Source organism: Hyla sarda, chromosome 3 (genome assembly GCF_029499605.1).
Source record: "Hyla sarda isolate aHylSar1 chromosome 3, aHylSar1.hap1, whole genome shotgun sequence".
Classification (NCBI taxonomy): Eukaryota; Metazoa; Chordata; class Amphibia; order Anura; family Hylidae; genus Hyla; species Hyla sarda.
In genome coordinates this window covers 81,843,248-81,865,292 of record NC_079191.1, presented here as the reverse complement: position 1 = coordinate 81,865,292, position 22,045 = coordinate 81,843,248, and the positions used below count along the sequence as shown (strand labels likewise).

Here is a 22,045-nt window from a genome sequence, read left to right as displayed (position 1 = left end):
GTCACTGCCAAGTTGGATGCATAATGCAAGAATGTTCTTGCCAAAATTCTTCTTATTACTGTTTCTGAATGGTGATTGACTATGAAGGGTGCCAAATATTTCATGGAAAAGTTATGGTCATTGCAGCAAACAAGAGAAAGCTTTGTGTGTGTGTCCCGCTATACTCATAGGTTGTGATGGAACTTTATGCTTTCCTGTTCTGGGATAATCACTTCTATGCTCCGAATAAATCCTGTCACATCTACTGCCAAACTATACACCTTACCTGCTAAGCAACTACAGCACATCTTACTTCCTTAACCCCTTAAGGACCAGGCCATTTTATACCTTAAGGACCGGAGCGTTTTTTGCAATTCTGACCACTATCACTTTAAACATTAATAACTCTGGAATGCTTTTAGTTATCATTCTGATTCCGAGATTGTTTTTTCGTGACATATTCTACTTTAACTTAGTGGTAAAATTTTATGGTAACTTGCATCCTTTCTTGGTGAAAAATCCCAAAATTTGATGAAAAAAATGAAAATTTTGCATTTTTCTAACTTTGAAGCTCTCTGCTTGTAAGGAAAATGGATATTCAAAATATATTTTTTTTGGGTTCACATATACAATATGTCTACTTTATGTTTGCATCATAAAATTTATGAGTTTTTACTTTTGGAAGACACCATAGGGCTTCAAAGTTCAGTAGCAATTTTGAAATTTTTCACAAAATTTTCAAACTCACTATTTTTCAGGGACCAGTTCAGTTTTGAAGTGGATTTGAAGGGTCTTCATATTAGAAATACCCCATAAAAGACCCCATTATAAAAACTATACCCCCTAAAGTATTCAAAAAAACATTCAGTAAGTGTATTAACCCTTTAGGTGTTTCACAGGAATAGCAGCAAAGTGAAGGAGAAAATTCAAAATCTTCATTTTTTACACTCGCATGTTCTTGTAGACCCAATTTTTGAATTTTTGCAAGGGATAAAAAGGAGAAAATTTTTACTTGTATTTGAAACCCAATTTCTCTCGAGTAAGCACATACCTCATATGTCTATGTTAATTGTTCGGCGGGCGCAGTAGAGGGCTCAGAAGGGAAGGAGCGACAAATGGTTTTTGGGGGGCATGCCGCATTTAGGAAGCCCCTATGGTGCCAGGACAGCAAAAAAAAACACATGGCATACCATTTTGGAAACTAGACCCCTCAGGGAACGTAACAAGGGGTAAAGTGAACCTTAATACCCTACAGGTGATTCACGACTTTTGCATATGTAAAAAAAATATATATTTTTTTTACCTAAAATGCTTGGTTTCCCAAAAATTTTACATTTTTAAAAAGGGTAATAGCAGAAAATACCCCCCAAAATTTGAAGCCCAATTTCTCCCGATACAGAAAACACCTCGCATGGGGGTGAAAAGTGCTCTGCTGGTGCACTACAGGTCTCAGAAGAGAAGGAGTCACATTTGGCTTTTTGAAAGCAAATTTTGCTCTGGGGGCATGCCGCATTTAGGAAGCCCCTATGGTGCCAGAACAGCAAAAAAAAACACATGGCATACCATTTTGGAAACTAGACCCCTCGGGGAACGTAACAAGGGGTAACGTGAACCTTAATGCCCTACAGGTGTTTCACGACTTTTGCATATGTAAAAAAAAAAATTTTTTTTTACCTAAAATGCTTGTTTTCCCAAAATGTTTACATTTTTAAAAAGGGTAATAGCGGAAAATACCCCCCAAAATTTGAAGCCCAATTTCTCCCGATTCAGAAAACACCCCATAAGGGGGTGAAAAGTGCTCTACTGGCGCACTACAGGTCTCAGAAAAGAAGGAGTAACATTTGGCTTTTTGAAAGCAAATTTTGCTCTGGGGGCATGCCGCATTTAGGAAGCCCCTATGGTGCCAGAACAGCAAAAAAAAAAAACACATGGCATACCATTTTGGAAACTAGACCCCTCGGGGAACGTAGCAAGGGGTAATGTGAACCTTAATACCCTACAGGTGTTTCACGACTTTTGCATATGTAAAAAAATATATATTTTTTTTTACCTAAAATGCTTGGTTTCCCAAAATTTTTACAATTTTAAAAAGGTTAATAGCAGAAAATACCCCCCAAAATTTGAAGCCCAATTTCTCCCGATTCAGAAAACACCCCATATGGGTGTGAAAAGTGCTCTGCTGGCGCACTACAGGTCTCAGAAGAGAAGGAGTCACATTTGGCTTTTTGAAAGCGAATTTTGCTCTGGGGGCATGCCGCATTTAGGAAGCCCTATGGTGCCAGGACAGCAAAAAAAAAAAACACATGGCATACCATTTTGGAAACTAGACCCCTCGGGGAACGTAACAAGGGGTAATTTGAACCTTAATACCCTACAGGTGTTTCACGACTTTTGCATATGTAAAAAAATATATATTTTTTTTACCTAAAATGCTTGTTTTCCCAAAAATTTTACATTTTTTAAAAGGGTAATAGCAGAAAATACCCCACAAAATTTGAAGCCCAATTTCTCCCGAGTACGGCGATACCCCATATGTGGCCCTAAACTGTTGCCTTGAAATACGACAGGGCTCCAAAGTGAGAGCGCCATGCGCATTTGAGGCCTAAATTAGGGACTTGCATAGGGGTGGACATAGGGGTATTCTACGCCAGTGATTCCCAAACAGGGGGCCTCCAGCTGTTGTAAAACTCCCAGCATGCCTGGACAGTCAACGGCTATCTGGCAATACTGGGAGTAGTTGTTTTGCAACAGCTGGAGGCTCCGTTTTGGAAACAGTGGCGTACCAGACGTTTTTCATTTTTATTGGGGAGGGGGGTTGTATAGGGGTATGTGTATATGTAGTGTTTTTTACTTTTTATTTTATTTTGTGTTAGTGTAGTGTAGTGTTTTTAGGGTACAGTCGCACGGGCGGGGGGTTCACAGTAGTTTCTCGCTGGCAGTTTGAGCTACTGAGAAAATTTGACGCAGCTCAAACTTGCAGCCGGATACTTACTGTAATCCTCCGCCCATGTGAGTGTACCCTGTATGTTCACATTGGGGGGGGGGGGGGGAATCCAGCTGTTGCAAAACTACAACTCCCAGCATGTACGGTCTATCAGTGCATGCTGGGAGTTGTAGTTTTGCAACCGCTGGAGGCTCCGTTTTGGAAACAGTGGCGTACCAGACGTTTTTCATTTTTATTGGGGAGGGGGGCTGTGTAGGGGTATGTGTATATGTAGTGTTTTTTACTTTTTCTTTTATTGTGTGTTAGTGTAGTGTAGTGTTTTTAGGGTACAGTGGCACGGGCGGGGGTTCACAGTAGTTTCTCGCTGGCAGTTTGAGCTGCGGCAGAAATTTTGCCGCACCTCAAACTTGCAGCCGGATACTTACTGTAATCCTCCGCCCATGTGAGTGTACCCTGTACGTTCACATTGGGGGGGGGGGGGAACATCCAGCTGTTGCAAAACTACAACTCCCAGCATGTACGGTCTATTAGTGCATGCTGGGAGTTGTAGTTTTGCAACAGCTGGAGGCACACTGGTTGTGAAACACCGAGTTTGGTAACAAACTCAGTGTTTTGCAACCAGTGTGCCTTCAGCTGTTGCAAAAGCTACAACCCCCAGCATGTACGGACAGCGGAAGGGCATGCTGGGTGTTGTAGTTATGCAACAGCTGGAGGCATACTACTTTGGCTGGGGATGCTGGGGATTGTAGTTATGCAACAGCTGGAGACACACTGGTTTGCTACTTAACTCAGTGTGCCTTCAGCTGTTGCAAAACTACAACTCTCAGCAGTCACCGACAGCCAACGGGCATGCTGGGAGTTGTAGTTATGCAACCAGCAGATGCACCACTACAACTCCCAGCATGCACTTTAGCTGATTGTGCAAGCTGGGAGTTGTAGTTACACAACAGCTGAAGGTACACTTTTCCATAGAAAGAATGTGCCTCCAGCTGTTGCAAAACTACAAGTCCCAGCATGCCCATAAGGGCATGCTGGGAGTTGTGGTGGTCTGCCTCCTGCTGTTGCATAACTACAGCTCCCAGCATGCCCTTTTTGCATGCTGGGAGCTGTTGCTAAGCAACAGCAGGAGGCTGTCACTCACCTCCAACGATCCTCGCCGCACAGGTCAGTCCCTCGTCGTCTCCGCCGCCGCCGCTGCTCCTGGGGCCCCGATCCCAACAGGGGCGCCGGGGATCGGGGTCCCCAGCACCGGGGTGCACGTCCCGCACCCGCTCACGTCCTCCGGAAGAGGGGCGGAGCGGGTTGCGGGAGTGACACCCGCAGCAGGCGCCCTGATTGGTCGGCCGGTAATCCGGCCGACGAATCAGGGCGATCGTGAGGTGGCACCAGTGCCACCTCACCCCTGCTGGCTCTGGCTGTTCGGGGCCGTCTCTGACGGCCCCGATCAGCCAATAATTCCGGGTCACCGGGTCACTGGAGACCCGATTGACCCGGAATCCGCCGCAGATCGCTGGACTGAATTGTCCAGCGATCTGCGGCCATCGCCGACATGGGGGGTCATAATGACCCCCCTGAGCGATATGCCCCGATGCCTGCTGAACGATTTCAGCAGGCATCGGGGACCGGCTCCGCTCCAGATGGTTGCGGGGGGCCGGTAAAACACATGATGTTCTCATACGTCATGTGTCCTTAAGGACTCGGAAATGGAGACGTATGAGAACGTCATGTGTCCTTAAGGGGTTAAAGGGGTATTCCAGGAAAAAACTTTTTTTTTCCATATCAACTGGCTCCAGACAGTTAAACAGATTTGTAAATTACTTTTATAAAAAAATCTTAATCCTTTCAATAATTATCAGCTGCTGAAGTTGAGTTGTTGTTGTTTTCTGTCTGGCAACAGTGCTCTCTGCTGACATCTCTGTTTGTCTCGGGAACTGCACAGAGTAGAAGAGGTTTGCTATGGGGATTTGCTTCTAAACTGGGCGGTTCCCGAGACACGTGTCATCAGAGAGCACTTAGACAGAAAAGAACAACTCAACTTCAGCAGCTCATAAGTACAGAAAGAATTAAGATTTTTTTAATAGAAGTTATTTACAAATCTGTTTAACTTTCTGGAGCCAGTTGATATATATATAAAAAAAAGTTTTTCCTGGATAACCCCTTAAATCCTGGCCACCAACTGACCTTAGTGATATACTTTCTAGTGGATCTACTATACAAACTAAAGAGATACATCACATAAAAGAGGATTAAATGGCTTATTTGGACTATATAAATATAGTTCAGATATCAGAGCATGAGTTAGTATTGTTTTCAGTATTCAGCTTCCATGCAGATCTATGTCTAAGGATTTAGGGTTAAAACAAACTCGTGTGTAGTCTGATCACTGATAAATCTGCTCATATACTAGTTGTCCCCAGGCAACAATGATCATTCTTGATGGAAATGACCACTAAATGGAAGTTACTACATTATCTCCTCTGGCCATTTGAACACTAATATATTTAGTTTTAACAGACATCTTATCCCCTAGAACCCTGGGAGGCCGTGGTTGTAACCTCACGCCACGCCCACTACATTCATGTCTATGGGAGTGGGATAAAATGTGTAGCAATAGAGTACCCCTTAAAGGGGTACTCTGGTGGAAAACTTTTTTTTTTTTTTTTTAAATCAACTGGTGCCAGAAAGTTAAACAGATTTGTAAATTACTTCTGTTAAAAAATCTTTACCATTTCAGTACTTTTTAGCAGCTGTATACTACAGTGGAAATTCTTTTCTTTATGAATTTCTTTTTTGTCTTGTCCACAGTGCTCTCTGCTGGCACCTGATGCCCGTATCAGGAACTGTCCAGAGCAGGAGAAAATCCCCATAGCAAACCTATGCTGCTTTGGACAGTTCATGACATGGACAGAGGTGTCAGCAGAGAGCACTGTGGACAAGACAAAAAAGAAATTCAAAAAGAAAAGAAATTCCTCTGTATTATACAGCAGCTAATAAATACAAAAAATTCATTTAAAAAAAACAAAAAAAAAAAAGTTTTCCACCGGAGTACCCCTTAAAAACTTATAAATGTGAACTACGGTCAAACTTATTCATGACAGCAAGTCTTTGAGAAGACCACCCACTTATCCATACCAAATTTCTTATGACAGATTTTAAGTCCACCATACATTTTGAACAGTGACCACCTCTACAGAATACCATGTTTCAATGCAATTTCTTGTGGTCTTCTTAACCCCTTAGGGACTCTATTTAGCCTATTTTCACCTTAAGGAAAATTGACGTTTTAGCATTTTCGCTTTTTTCTCCTTCCCTTCTAAAAATCATAATGCTTTCAATTTTGCACCTACAGACCCATATAAGGGCTTGTTTTTTTTGTGTCATCAATTTTACTTTGTAATGACATCACTTTTTTCATAATATAACCTGCAGCGAAACCCCAAAAAATTATTTGTGGGGTGAAATAAAAAAAAGAAACGCCATTTTGTAATTTTGGGGGCTCCCATTTCTACGCAGTGCACTTTTTGGTAAAAATTTTACTTTATCTTTTTTTGGTAGGTCCAAACGGTTACAAGGACACCCAATTTATATAGGTTTTATTTTAATACTTAAAAAAATTATAAACTACATGCACCAAAACTAGTATGTTTAAAATTGGCATCTTCTGACCCCTACAACTTTTTATTTTTCCATCATCTGTAGTTTTTAACGGTACCATTTTTGTTTTGATGGGACTTTTTGATCGCTTTTTATTAATATTTTTATGGTATATGAAGTGACCAAAAATGCACAATTTTGGACTTTAGTATTTTTTACGCGTACGCCATCGATCGTGTGGTTTAGCTAACCTAATATTTAAATAGTTCGGACATTTATGTATCTGGCGCTACCACAAATGATTATTTTTATTCATTATTACATTATTTTATTTAAAAAATGGGGAAAGGGGGTGATTTAAACTTTTAATAGGGAAGGGTTAATTAACTTTTATAAAAAAAAAAAGAAATTTACACTTTTTCCCCCCCACAGGGGGCTAAAACATGCAATCTTCTGATTGCATACACTGATCAGTGTTATGCCATTGCAAAGCACTGATCAGTGTAATCGGCGATCTGCTGCTCTAGCCTGCTGCGCAGGCATAGAGCAGTAGATCGCCGATTGGACAACGGAGAGGCAGGTGAGGACCCTCCCGTCATCCGATAAGCTGATCGGGACATCGCGATTTTGTCTAAAGAGTTAATGCCAGGCAGCGGCCCGGCATTAGCCATGGGTCCTGGCTGCCCGTAGCAAAAGGGAACCACCAGGTTTAACCGTTTCTCCGCTGGTGAGAACAGTTTAAACCTGTTAAACTGGACCAGGGCATACAGGTACGCCCTGAGTCCTTAAGGATCGGGGATGCAGGGCGTATGCATATGCCCTGCATCCCCAAGATGGTAAAGAGTTTTCTCTGTATTAGTGCAATTAGGTGACTCTTTTTATCTTCAACATTCCGTTGTGAAACAATTACAAATGGAAAGTAAAATGTGGAGGCTGTCTGCTTTAGAAAACCAATTTTAAAGTACCTTTTAGGGTCTATCCACACGTACAGTATTCTGTGCAGATTTGATGTGCAGGATTTTAAGCTGTGTTCAGTTTACATTGAAAATGGCAGCAGAAAACCCTGCGCATCAAATCTGCACAGAATACTGTACGTGTGAATAGACCATTTAGGGTATTCTGAGTAAATAGCAATAACCTTCTGTTCTAGGATACTTACTAATTAGCTTGAGTTAAGATTAACTACATAAAGCATTGTGATCTCTGGAGACCTCAAAACATATGTGATGTCAATTGATACAGTAATACTTCATTTATCCTGTGTTGGCACTTCATGGAAATTGAACACTTGCTGTTAAAGAGGACCTGTGGCCAATGCCAAACAAATGAGATTGCATTACCATGAAATTACTTAGGTTGCCCTGATCACACACCTTTTTACAGTTTCATTATACACCTTTCTGTATCTGAGATATAAGGGTGTCATTTTTGCTGACAAAATTAAGGTAAACAGTCAGATGGGTGTAATCTTAATTTTCATAATGGCAGTGATGGGCGGGATTTCACAATCAGGGGTGGTGTGTATTCGGCATACATGCCCCTCAATGTACAACATTTACAACCCCTGACTATATAATCCCTCCCATCACCTGATAGTCGCTCCCATTATTATAAAAACTACTTCAGAGGACAAAAGATAAGCGGCACCAGCAATCAATATCTTAATCCACCTCTGGACCACGGACAGCTGTGGGGGTCTAGGTTCAACAACCCGCGGCGGTGCTAGGACGGAAGGTAAGTGTAAATCAATGGTACGATCAAGGAAAAAGCAAATCCTGCACTCACCGCACAGTAAGGGTATCGCGGCCTCGGATTCCGGACCTCCTCGGATGGCGTGGGAGTAACAGCCACTGCTGACAGCGCTCAGAAATGGGCAACAGCCGGCGGTTTCGCGTTACGCGAAACCGCCGGCTGTTGCCCATTTCTGAGCGCTGTCAGCAGTGGCTGTTACTCCCACGCCATCCGAGGAGGTCCGGAATCTGAGGCCGCGATACCCGTACTGTGCGGTGAGTGCAGGATTTGCTTTTTCCTTGATCGTACCATTGATTTACACGCTCCCATTATTATAATTAAGTTCACGTCCATCTGACTGATTCCCAGAATTGTCAGACAAACACTGTAAAAGGGTGTGTGATCAGGGCACCCTAAGCTATTAAACAACAATAAAATCTAAATTTTGGAGGGTTGGCTACATGCACTCTTTAAGTTTCCCAAAGACAGCTGTTTACTTAGGATTCACCTTTTTATTGGAATATTTTTAGGGAATCTTTGTACGAAAATAAGTGGTCAAAAGAGAAAAAAAACGTTAAATTTAGGGGCCCCATAGGGATTCTTTTTTCAAGTGCCCACACAATGCTTAGTAGAAAATCGAGCTGTTATTACTGGGAAACCATATCTGGGCAACAGTTGGTTTATCCTTGTAGACTTATACCACCCAGTTTAACAAAAGAAAAGTATTCATACAATTCCTACTAAATCCAAGCAGCAATTTCATTTTGTTAGAAAAAAAATTACCTCAATGGGATGCTATAAATATATTGGCCAACATTTAGCAAACAGCTTTAACCCGAAATTGATGTGAATTAAATTTAAAAAAGTCACAATTGTTCTGACATATTTGCAACAAAACTTTTCTCATCACTCCCTAAAATGAAAAAGCTATGAGAAAAGTAGATGTGGTTTCGGAGGAGACATAGTTTAGGCAACATTTAATAAGAAAACAATCCAGCTACAATACTACATCCAGTCTTGGCCAGAATTTGTATATTGGGCAGCATTTGGCTTCCTAAGTCATGAGATTCATGTTATTGTTAATCGCTGAACTGTACTTCAAGGACAAAAATTCACAGTGTAAGCAATCGGCAGGATTATTTTTCTGCACTTGAGGAATGAATTGTGCTCAGCCCTTCCTGTGATATGGCTGGCTGTGGTGTCCCTGTGGTGCCGTCTCCTTACTTTTTATAAAACCGGATAGAGAACTTTCCTCATTGGTTGCATCCGGGAGTTTTCTCAGAACGTTCTCCTCTGTATTTGATTTCTGCCATGGAAAAAAAAAAAAAAAAAAAATTAAGAAATGTAGTCAAAATGTTTTTGTAAAAATATGGTTACACAATGTCATGCAATATCCATATGAAAACAGAAGGTCACATTTTACATTAAAAAAAATTCACACCAGCTCTTTGCTAGTGTGGAAATCACAGAAAAGGTTGTAGGTTTTTGTTTTTGTTCTCTTCTAGTTTTTTTTTTTTTTTCAAATTTATTTTTTTTGAGAAAAAAGTGTTAATCAATTATTGAAAACAAAATAACTATTATTGGTAAATGTTAATAAAAATAAATAAATATATATATATATATATATATATATATATATATATATAGTTCCAAATACAAATGTATTGCAGCACTACTCATCAGATTAAATGCATGGTGCCAGCATCCCGGACCCAATCAAAGTCTCTCCAATATAGACAAACGATGGCACAGCACTCCAAAGATAAGTGAAAAAAAACGGTGGGTTTATTGGCTCACATCACAGCAAAATTTCTGTGCTACCATAGGACGAATTTCAAGCTTGAAAATCGTCCTATGGTAGGACAGAAACTTTGCTGTGATGTGAGCCAATAAACCCACCGTTTTTTTTCACTTATCTTTGGAGTGCTGTGCCATCATTTGTCTATACATATATATATGTATATATATATATATATATATATATATATATATATATATATAAAAATTTTTTTTTTATGGTCACTACATCGGTACTCACATTTTCCATGATTCAAAATTAAAGATGGCGGTAAAAAAATATTTTGTGCCAAAATTGGCGATTTTTGCAAGAAAAAAATCAAAAGTGCCATGAAAATTAACTCTAACATATTTTCATATTCTCAAAGCAGCAAAAGAGACCTTTGAAAATGTGAAGGGAAAAAAAGTGTGATTAATATCGACGGAACAGAAATTACAGTAGTTTTTTAATATCTCCCCCATTGTATAAGAGCCAATCTTATAGACCAAACAAGGACAATAGGCCTGATATTGCCTGTGAATTAGGTCCAGCGATCAACCAACGAATGAGCAAACACTACTTTAGCAGCTGACAACATTCTTTTATCAGAATAAAAAAAATTCATTTATTAGCTGCACGATGTAATAGGGGATGTGCAGGCAACAATGATGGTAGTAGAATAGCGAAATGATCCAGTGCTCATTCATGTGACCATGCCTAAAAGAAAATAGAGCCATGTCGTAGACTCCTTAAATAACTGCAGATCAACTTGATCAGTGCTCACAACAGGAAGCCATCTGCCCGTATAATACCACTCTTACATAAGGTGACACTAAGAGAACTGATTTTCATATTTTTTCTCTTGAAGTATAGCTTGTATGACTCCATATACCGCTGGATCTTTTCAATAAGAAGCATTACCCACCCTGGAGCTATTTCATAGCAAAAACCCAAAACAGATAAAGTTACAGTACGGAAAATGTGCATCTCTTTACCTTATTTGTTGTCATATTCCTTGGGAAGAAAAAATAAGGAATGGACGTAATCACAAGACATCCAGATGCTACGAGTAGACCTAACCACCAAGCCCCTATCCATCGAGGGTCTGCTGGGTTAATGTCCACATCCCCTGAAACCACAAAAATAGTAGTTGCCATCAATATATTAGGTAAATAGTAATATGGCCTAAGATGCATTAAAGGGGTATTCCGACTTCATACAAAGGATAGGGTATAAGATGTATGATCGCAGGAGTTCCGCCGCTTGGGATCCCCACGATCTCTGTGCAGCCCTCGGCATTCTGTTCCCGAGATGGGGATGTGACATCACGACCCCTAGTGACGTCACACCATGGCCATCGTGCCCCCTCCCATAGACATGAATGGAGGGGGCGTGGTGTGACATCACTAGGGGTCGTGATGTCACATCCCCATCTTGGAGGCAGCACCCGGCACAGAATGCCGGGGGCTGCACAGAGATCGTGGGGGTCCCCAGTGGTGGGGCCCTGTGATCATAAAACTTATCCCTATCCTTTGGATATGGGATAAGATGTATAAAGCCGGAATACCCCTTGAGAACGAAAGGTACATAGCTTCCCTTCAAATCAGTGGTGGACTCATAAATTCAGAGTCTCTTCTAGGTATTTCCCATGATAAACTCTTCCTTCTGAAAGAGATTCTGGCTAGGAATATAGTCGTCAGTCATGTTTCAAGGCTCTTTAAGAGTCCAACATTGATTTACAGGGATACTACCTCCAATAGGTGAAAGGTAGGAGCAAGTTCTTTTCCTTCTGAAGGAGAGATACTTTGCATACTTTTTTATCCCATGGTGCATTTCACAGCTTATAAGGCTCAATACACCAGTTTGGCAGTCTCCCTAGTCCCAAAACAAAAGAGCTAAATACGAACATTGTCAAAATTCCTCTAATTAACAAACATCCTAACCCTGCTAATATATAAAGTATTTTCTCATCTCTACTCACCAAGGTCAGTTCTGCCAATGTCAACAAACATTCTTAAGACCATGGAACCCAGAAGATAGCCAAACGCTGGACCAAACACTGATATTGCAAACAGTATGGCTGGGGACAAACATGTACAAAGGTTAGGCAAGGTACATACTGAGAAAATAATTATAATATTACATTTTAAGAAACTTACCAATATACAAAGGAGAATTGTTTGGTTCTGCAAAATCATCAATATAGGAGATGCCAAATGGTTGTATGGGAACAGTGCCAATGCCAGCCAGTAGTTGTCCTACAACCATTATTGCCCACATATTAGTGGACTGAATGTTTTTTGTTGGTGGTGTTTGGTGGCCTTGTGTCTTTGGACAAAATGAAGTTCTGTTTTCTCCTGTACATAGTTCATGTAGAGTCTTATTTCCTGCACCAAAAAAACACATATCAAATTAAGTGAAAATTTATTGTGCATGCAGGCAACGACAAAACCTTGAGTTAACAATAGTATTAAATTCTTATCCAATAACAACTTCTGCACAAAGCATCCTTCTGTATGTTATGATGGCTTTCCTCTCCTCTGCTGGCGATGATGCGTTTCAGCATTTACTAATGCCTTCTTCAGGTCCACTAACAATTCCCCAAGATAAAGTTTATAATGTGCTGGGGTACTGGTCCGGAGGTCCTGTCTGATTGCCGGGCTGCAGTGTCAGCACTTCTATCAAACAGGACCTCTTGACCAGTACCCCAGCAGGTTGTAAACTTTAACTTGGGGAACTGTTAGTGGAACTGAACAAGGCATTAGTAAATGCTGAAACGTGTTGTCCACATTACTAAAATAAAAATATACATTGTCCTTTGCCACTTGTGATAGACATAATAACTGTGCTCAGTAATGGACCATTTATGATACAGATCGGTGGGGCAAGAATTATCCAAATGTAAGCCTGTCATTATAGGAGTTGGGTGGAGAGCCACTGGGGTTAGGGAGAAGTCTGGAGTATAGCATAGGGTTCACTTTATAGATTAAGATGAAAGTCTGCATATATGGGTATACAGGTAGAATAGAAACCATAACTGCCCTTGCGGTACAGTCACCATTTGGCTTAGAGAATACTAGACATGATGATGATGAAGATTTTGTTTCTGAAATATCAGCAAGAATGAAACGGAGTATAACCCTGACAAAAGTTCAATGCACAAATGTCCAATAACTAGAGCGATCATTCAATGTGAAATTTCCGCAGAAATGGTCAGCAAAATGTAGGTGAGAAGGAAGGGTGCACACAGACAGTTATGCTAATGTGATTTTAGGTGTTTTGGACAATGCATTTTGAATGAATACAGTCATTATTTTTTAATAAAAAAAATCGTTTTTTATTCAGTTTTGTTCTAATAGTAATAAGAAAATGGAAATATTTTCCACATAATGTTTTAATTCTTACTTTATTGTAAGGGTAGTCTGCTCTACTTTTTTTTAAATAAGAAATAAAGAAGTCTGAGTTAATAGACCCCATCACCCTAATCTGTTATCTAGAACAGATAGTGGCTAAAAAGAGTGTCTCTTCTTTTGAGGACAAACTATGTCATGGACAGAGCATTGATCTCGATAGGGAGAATCCTGTGTTCATTTTATTATTGGGGATTCTTTCAACAAAATTAAAAATCGTGGTATTTATAATTGCTCTAGGTTTTAAGTACGATTGTTTTCTTAAAGTGACTCTTTGTTCTCCAAAAAAATTTCACACACAATGTTAAAGGAAATCTGTCAGTAGTTTCACCCACACTAAACCTGTCACACAGGCTTGTGGTGTGGGTGATGCTGATTAAAATGGTACTCACGTTGTCCAGATTCGCCCAGCCGTTCCACCGCAAATCACGTTTTTCTATTTATGCTATTGAGGGCCTTGGGGTATGGGCGGAGAGCCGAGTGGGGCACGCTGACATCATCCTCCCTGGGCGGCCGCTCTGCCCAGCTCATCAATAACCCCTCTCCCTGCTCCCTCGCCCATGTTAGTGTACAGCACATGCGCTGCTTACTGTGTACTCACGGAAGCGGTGTTCCCCCCGGCTTCACTGCCGCAGCCATCTTTTATAAGTAAGAAGCCGGGGGAACGCCGCTTCCTGGAGTACCGTTTCCATGTGAGTACCGTTTTAATCAGCTTCACCCACACTGCAAGCTTGTGTGACAGGTTTAGTGCGGGTGATACTACTGACAGATTTCCTTTAAAGAGAATCTGTCAGCTGTATTTGTTGCTAAGAGCTGCAGACACTGTTTTATAGCTATAAGTGCATAAAAATAAAGTGTACTGATGAAGCTGATGATGGATGCTAAAAATAGACAAGTGTCAAGGAGGAGGGGCCAAACTGCTCAGGTGCCACTGCTTAGCACACCTCCTCACCTTGACAATTCACTGAAAAATGAAAAGCTGACAATTTCTTTTAAATGCAAAGTTAAAATGCCTGGGACCCCACTTCTTCATCTTTTGCCACAATTCTATGGCCCCTTTTTCTTTAGATAAAATGGCTGCTTCCTTCTCAGACTACCCTATGCAAAGTATACTCCTTTAGTCTAAAACATGCCTTTTGTTTTTGGATCCAACAGCGCAATCATCATTGGTCCATCTGAAAGTGGGGCGCATGTCTCAAACTACCAAAATACACAATATGAAGAATATAGAAATTGGTAGTCATTTTGGTTACATAAAGAGGGGCCATGGAATAAGATGAACCACGGCAGAAGGATGAAAATGACACAAGGCATTTTAGTCTCATATTCAGTATTAAATGAATATTCAGTATTAAATTTATATTCAGCATTGAACTGTGAATGTATGGTAATATTGAGTGATGTTTTAACCCTTTATATGAGGACAGAGAGAAACTACCAGAGCTTTTGTTTTTGACTTCTGGATCAACACTGCATAATAAGATGTTGAACTAGAAGGACCGGTCTCTTTTCAGTCTCATTATGAAGGTTTAACATTTTTTAAATGTATCATTTTTTATTATATATTAATCATAAAAAATATTTTAAAAAGGTTACTAAATTAAAGTCAATTTAGTAATACAAATGGCTTTCAAACATTACACAATTTCAGCTGTCAAGCTCAGTTTTCTTCTGAAAGAGAACCTACCATTTTCCAGGGATGTGTACTGATACTTTTCTGAGAGGAAGTGTGGTACTGTCAGTAGGAATGTCCCTAGGGCTAGTAGTAAACCTCCAATACCAATAACACGAGGTCGATGAACCCGACATCCAAAGTAGCTCACGAAGATTATCAGCACGGCATTACTAATCTAAAACAGAGAAACTAAACTATTAGTCCAACAAAAACAGAATGATATCGCTTAAACCATGACAGAGTTACCTTATCTAGCTAAGTATAAGATAAAAATCTGCCTTAATGGAGAAGGGGGAGTTTATAAAGTTACGCAAAGAGACGTAACTGAGGAGTCATTTTAAAGAATTGTACAAGATTAGAAGACTATGGTCTGTTGTTTTTTCCAGTGCCACTCCTGTTCATTGGCCATCTGATTGTATGTATTGGCAGATGATGTGTGCTTACCTCATGGATACTGGAGAGAAGACCAGAAGAAGAGCTGGAGAGGCCAAAGCGTTTCTCAATTGTAGTCAGACTGCTCTTAAAGTAAGCACTGTACAGGAGCTGAGAGAGCTGCAGCAGAGCGTGGCAAAGTACAAAAACCTAAAGAAGAAATACAGAAAGTTAATTTTTTTCAAAGAAATAGAAAATAATGATTTTTGTTTTATCACATAGAGTAGAGCGGCAAACATAGAAGTGAGGGAGACCCATGGGAAAAATCAAAATGGTGCTCGGTTTTTCTACCCTAAATAGAATGGCCTGAAGTTTGTTTTCGTTCCTTTTCCATGACCCTTGTGCCAATTCTGCACCCCCTTGTGTGCTTAAAACACAGTTTCTGTGCAAATAATAGCAAAGCGGTAAGTCAATGTTTTTGGTTTGTTTTTTTAATTGCGGCAGCCTGAGCATAATAGGAATAGGAGAGTAAGAACATTACGCCGGAGTACTCCTTTAAAGTGTTTATATATTATTAAAAGCTACATTTCATTTAGGAAATCCTAGAACCTGTAGCTGAAGGAGGAAGGGAGTCATGCACTGTATGGCCTGCTTCCCTATCACATCAGGGGGTGTTTGATGTCAATGATCCAACACCAGATACCGATGTTTTATTCCTTCTCAGGTTTATGAACCTCATGGATTATGAGTCAAATCAGAAAACCAACACAAGGCTGCATCCAAGCAGTACTATGTAAACTATAGGAAACGTTGCTCCTTACACTATGACCCTATATGCCAAAGGAGAACTGCTACCACTATGGGGTGTACAGTTCAATTGTTGACAATATTTAAGAATGATCACTTAGAGAGCATCAGGGTACAAATATCTTCATACACATTACAAAGTACGAATGTCATCAATTTATAAATAGATAATATAAGGCACAAAATTAGGGTCAACCTAGCTACAGACATAAGGGGAACATTTTCTCCATGAGGAAAATGCCAAAAAGGTGGGCACTTACATTCCACTGGGAATTCCGTGGAAGGAAGAAACTCTATGGTGACAACTTTTAAAGGTAGATTCCCTAGAAGTCAGTGTTAGGCTTTCCATAAGGTGGCACCAGAGAGCTACGTTGCATATACTTTTTCCTAGCTATAGGAGCATAACTATGGAGGACATAGAGATGGCAAGCACACCTAGATTCTGGTGCCTTAGCAGGCGCATTAGCAACATGAGGAAACCCCTGTATTATAAATATTATAAATCGTGCATAATAAACTTTGATAGTAAATTATAAGAAAACAACTAGATCTATAAGGAATGAGATTATGTGTTCAAATGTTGTAATTGTATCCCTTTTTTACAGCAGCTCCAAAAGGGGAAAAAAAAGGATACTAATGTATGACAACAGTCTACGGTTTAAGCCATGAGGCTAAAAGGTCACTCTAAACACAGAGGCCCTAACCCCCCCCCCCCCACCCCCACCCCATCCCATGGAGCTCAGGGGTACAATACCTCACTTCCACAATCCTGCTGAAAAGAACAGCTAGGCAGTACATGTACCATTTATCTATTCAATTCAATTACAAAACAGTATGCATATGCAGTAAGTTCCTGAGCCCCCTCTAGTGGTGGCTGCAGATGGCCTGAAATTTTAAGCTATGCAAGGAATTTGCTGTTCTTTATGGACAAGACTGAAATTTAAATACTAAAAAAAATAATCAGCACAAAATTTATGGATATTCCTTTTAAATGAGAGACCATGTGATGCAGATGGCACCTTGACAGGTAAGTTAAGGTCTTTGGGTTTGGAAATTTTAGTTTGTAACTGGATTGAACACTGGCTCATGGATCGTACCCAGAGAGTGGTGGTCAATGATTCGTACTCTGATTGGTCCCCGGTAATTAGTGGTGTACCCCATTTATTTATCAATGATATAGAGGATGGTATTAACAGCTCTGTTTCTATCTTTGCAGATGACACCAAGCTTTGTAGCACGGTACAGTCTATAGAGGATGTGCATAAGTTACAAGATGACTTGGATAGACTAAGTGTCTGGGCATCCACTTGGCAAATGAGGTTCAATGTGGATAAATGTAAAGTTATGCATCTGGGTACTAATAACCTGCATGCATCGTATGTCTTAGGGGGGATTAAACTGGCAGAGTCACTGGTAGAGAAGGATCTGGGTGTACTTGTGGATCACAGACTACAGAATAGCATGCAATGTCAGGCTGCTGCTTCCAAAGCCGGCAGGATATTGTCATGTATCAAAAGAGGCATGGACTCAAGGGACAGGGACATAATACTCCCCCTTTATAAAGCATTGGTACGGCCTCACCTGGAATATGCTGTTCAGTTTTGGTCGCCTGTACATAAAAGGGACACTGTGGAGCTGGAAAGGGTGCAGAGACGCGCGACTAAACTAATATGGGGCATGGAACATCTTAGCTATGAGGAGCGATTAAAGGAGTTACAATTGTTTAGTCTTGAGAAGAGACGTTTAAGGGGGGATATGATAAACGTATATAAGTATATTAATGGCCCATACAAAAAATATGGGGAAAAACTGTTCCAGGTTAAACCCCCCCAAAGGACGAAGGGGCACTCCCTCCGTCTGGAGAAGAAAAAGTTTAGTCTCAAGGGGTGACACGCCTTCTTTACCATGAGAACTGTGAACTTATGGAACAGTCTACCTCAGGAACTGGTCACAGCAGGGAAAATTAACAGCTTTAAAACAGGATTAGATACATTTCTGGAACAAAATAACATTAATGCTTATGAAGAAATATAAAATCCCATCCCTTCCCCAATATCGCGCCACACCACTACCCTTTAATTCCCTGGTTGAACTTGATGGACATATGTCTTTTTTCGACCGTACTAACTTTGTAACCTTCCATTTATTCTTATTTTTAGCAAAGAATATAACAGCATTCGAGCATCTCTTCATAGAAATGAATGGAACCTTGGGGGGGTCATGGCGGCTTAATGGGATTGCCAGTGGCTGGACTCACAGGATCAGACACTTATACACTACAAGTTGTATTTCACTGGACAACTGCTTTAAGTGTTAGTTTACTATCAAAAATTCAGAAAAGTTCTATGTTCATCAAGCTCAACAAAATAGATTTTCTTTGGCTGAGCTGCTCATTCTGCATTCAGCAAATATGCATTAAAACAAGTTAGAGACTAGTATCACACTACAGTGTTTGGAGAATCATGTACCCCTTGTAAGGATTTCTCCCTGGGGATAGCTCTGGGATCGTCCTTGACACCGCCACAGGACACATCTCCACTTCAATTAACCAGCAAACAACAGTACTTTATGCAAGTCAGGCCCCTCGCCAGCTTTATTAGACAGGTTGCAGGATAAATAAAAACATAACACAGGAAGAAGACAAAACCCTAGACTGTCCAATCACTAACTAAACAATCCAGCATGCCCTGTCTATCAACTGGTGGGCTTTTCCCGGCCAGTTAAACTTATGCCTCCTGCAACCCTCTACTGTTCACACACAGCGTTTGCAACCTCTTGCTGTGTGTCTCATCCACACAATTATTTGGGGCTACTCACAGCTCGGGCTGTGTGTTCCTCAGCAGGACCCCTACCTTTCCATACAGCCACCTTGCTGTCTTCTAGGGAGAGCCCAGATTATTCTGTTTGACTTCCTTTTAAGCACACTTCCCCTTTCTGCTATCTCATTAATTAGACCACAGGTTGAGGTTTTTCCAGGTGTAGCTAAAGGAAATACACCCTTTCCTTGCCACATTGTCACACCCTGTATAATGCTGGAGAGAGGCACATTTTAGCTCGTATAGCAGAACAGCTTGAACAACAACTGACATCAATTCATTGAAATGCAAATACTGAGAAAGCCATCAAAATAAAATGTTATTCCTGCACACAGTCCCCTCCGCATAGGGCCTCTCTGGCAGGAGAAGAGTCACGTCATATGTTGCTGTTTGTTCACTAGTTCCCCAGCAATAGAAAAAATTATCTTCCCAAAATAAGATGGAGACCTGCCTAGTATACAGCGTAGCAAGGTCTAAGGCTATGAAACAAATAGATACAAGGCAAATAATATCCCTGAACAAAATGTTCCATTTGGATGCTAATGTATTTCCCCTCTCCCCCTTATTTACTTCCCTTATGTTCATGATGATTTAATTCTATCTGCATGTAGAGAGGTTGTGATTGGTACTGTATGTGCGATAGCATGTTATAGAGATTCTTATATTTACACAGCGGTGATTCAAAATGTGTCAAATAAGTAACCCAGAAAGGGTTATATCATTAGATATAGTGTGATGGCTAAGAGGGTCCTAGAGATATGTTATCTGTTATATCTGTGGTAGCCTGGGGGAGCTGGTTATGGGGAGTGTAGCTGTGCGGTGACTAAAGGGTGCTTTTTAACCTTTGCTATTCATGATGCCAGGGTGAGGGCTCCTCAGTAATGCTTGTCCTACCACCACCCTTCCCAAGAGCGATAGGAAGGTAGAAAATAATGGAATGTCCACAACAGTAGAATTTGCTGAAACAGTTGTAACTTTTACTGAAGATTTTATGCAAGCTTCACAACCCAAGAGCGAGATAATTGGCTACAGCTACCTTATATGGGCAGGGGCTGGACTAATGCTATTTGGTCCATACTTGTGTCATTCACCATTACAAAGGTTTATGGGCAACACGTGACCCAAGGTTCTCCAAAGGTCCTCCAACATACCATAGAGGATATTAACATGGTCACATGACCGAAGGTCCTGCGACGCTAAACAAGGTAAGTACTATACATTATATTAAATATACATTATTACCAAATATATACAAATGTATTAACAGTATAGAATTAGAGTTGAGAAGAGGCGACTAGGGGCTGTCCCACCTGAGGGATCCTACCTGAGCGTGGTTACTCTGACTTTGGGGACCTCTACACTAGGTACGGTATGCAATACGGTACCGGGACACCACATATCTGAGGTCTATAACCGTTTCTAGCCTAGAAGCAACTCACAAATATAGCACGTAGTCTTGAGTCACACTGAATACCAAAGCATAAAATAATCCACTAAGGGTATAGCTAATCAATATTGCACTTATCCTGGTGTCAACTGCCAGTGATATCATTTTAATCCAGGTGTCAATAATTTAAGTAGTACTATGACATTCCTAGTGCCAACTTATTTTTTTTTTTTTTTTTTTTTACAAACCATAGTAAAATGTCAGAAGTTTTGACCAGTGGGATCAAGATGCTGAGAAGCCCACCAATAGCTAAAATGAAGGCACAAAACTGTGCAGCAGAGCGCTGTGCTCATTCATATACACTCACCACTATTCAGCTCTCCCCAGAAAGATGAAAATGCAGTGTGAAGATTCACAGAAAGCCTCATACACCACTCGTGTCCCTCTTCAAGGGGAGACGAGTAGTGCTGAGTGAAAAAAAATGGGCACAGTGCTTAGTGCCTATTCTGCCTATTTATTTTAGCAATCAGCGGGGATCTCAGCATCTGGACCCCTACCAATCAAAACCGTCATGTGACGATGACATTTTAGACGTTTTCTTAAAACAGTAGGTTCCCTTTGCTTTTCTATATAAGTCTATTAACATTCCTTTTGGGAAAGAAAAACAACTTCCTAGAAAAGTTGACATTCTATACAATTGTGTTGGACACCATTTTAAGGATATTTTTCACACAAAGAGACACAAAGCTTAAAAGTCACATTCTCTTTCGAGCAAAGAACTTTAAAATTTGTGATATTGGAGCAAATTACAGGGAAACTTAACAAATGTGAGGTAAATGTTTTGAGTGGATTTTTATCACACAACTAATGTAATTGAGCATCACTGAGAACAATAGCTGTTGGAGAACAATACCTATTACTGAGATTATGTGACTAACTTATATGACTTATTATTTGGGGAATGTTTTTAGTTCTAGGCAATGAGTTCCTTTTGTTCTTGTCTGACCTGTCTTCTTCAAAAAAACACCCAGACCAGTTTGTGGTCATATTGTAGACGTCACTCAAAAATACCCTTCCTACTTATCAAATATCTCCTTTAGTTCCTTCTTGAGCATGCAGGATCTACCTTCAGTAAAGAATTAGTAGACTGTCATAGACTTCAGATCAGGCCTTCCCACACAGTAATGGCTCAATGGCTTAGTGGTGACCCCTCTACCCCCATTTTCATTGAGGCAGCTAAGACATGTGCATATATGTGGCATATACCTTTTTCTGTCTACTGAATTTTATGTCATTAGGAGATCAAATAAAATAAAAAATTTGAGATGAATTTTTCATTTTAGCATAGACTCCAAGTAATGGTGATATTCAGGCATCACTACATTGTAGATTGTGAGGTGTCAGTAGAATGAGATTGAGATTAATTTCATTATATAGTCAGCTTTATTCCCATGCTATGCTATTTATCAGAATGGGACTTTCAGAATTTCACGTGCTTGTGGCAAAAACCATTGCATTGAAATGTATGGAACTGATTTTCACTTGCGCAGATG

At 40.4% G+C, this 22,045-nt stretch overlaps 1 protein-coding gene across 2 annotated transcripts in view; it reads right to left on the bottom strand.

Annotated features, from left to right (window-relative positions):
- Positions 1-22,045, bottom strand: part of SLCO2A1 (solute carrier organic anion transporter family member 2A1) — a 61,531-nt gene that overhangs the window by 13,020 nt on the left and 26,466 nt on the right. For both annotated transcript variants that reach the window (XM_056564405.1, XM_056564406.1), the window contains exons 2-7: positions 15,555-15,692; positions 15,123-15,285; positions 12,185-12,412; positions 12,007-12,105; positions 11,021-11,154; positions 9,473-9,554 (exon numbers count right to left, since the gene is read on the bottom strand). In XM_056564405.1, the coding sequence (XP_056420380.1) occupies positions 9,473-9,554; positions 11,021-11,154; positions 12,007-12,105; positions 12,185-12,412; positions 15,123-15,285; positions 15,555-15,692 (844 nt within the window). The remainder of the gene's footprint in view (positions 1-9,472; positions 9,555-11,020; positions 11,155-12,006; positions 12,106-12,184; positions 12,413-15,122; positions 15,286-15,554; positions 15,693-22,045) is intronic.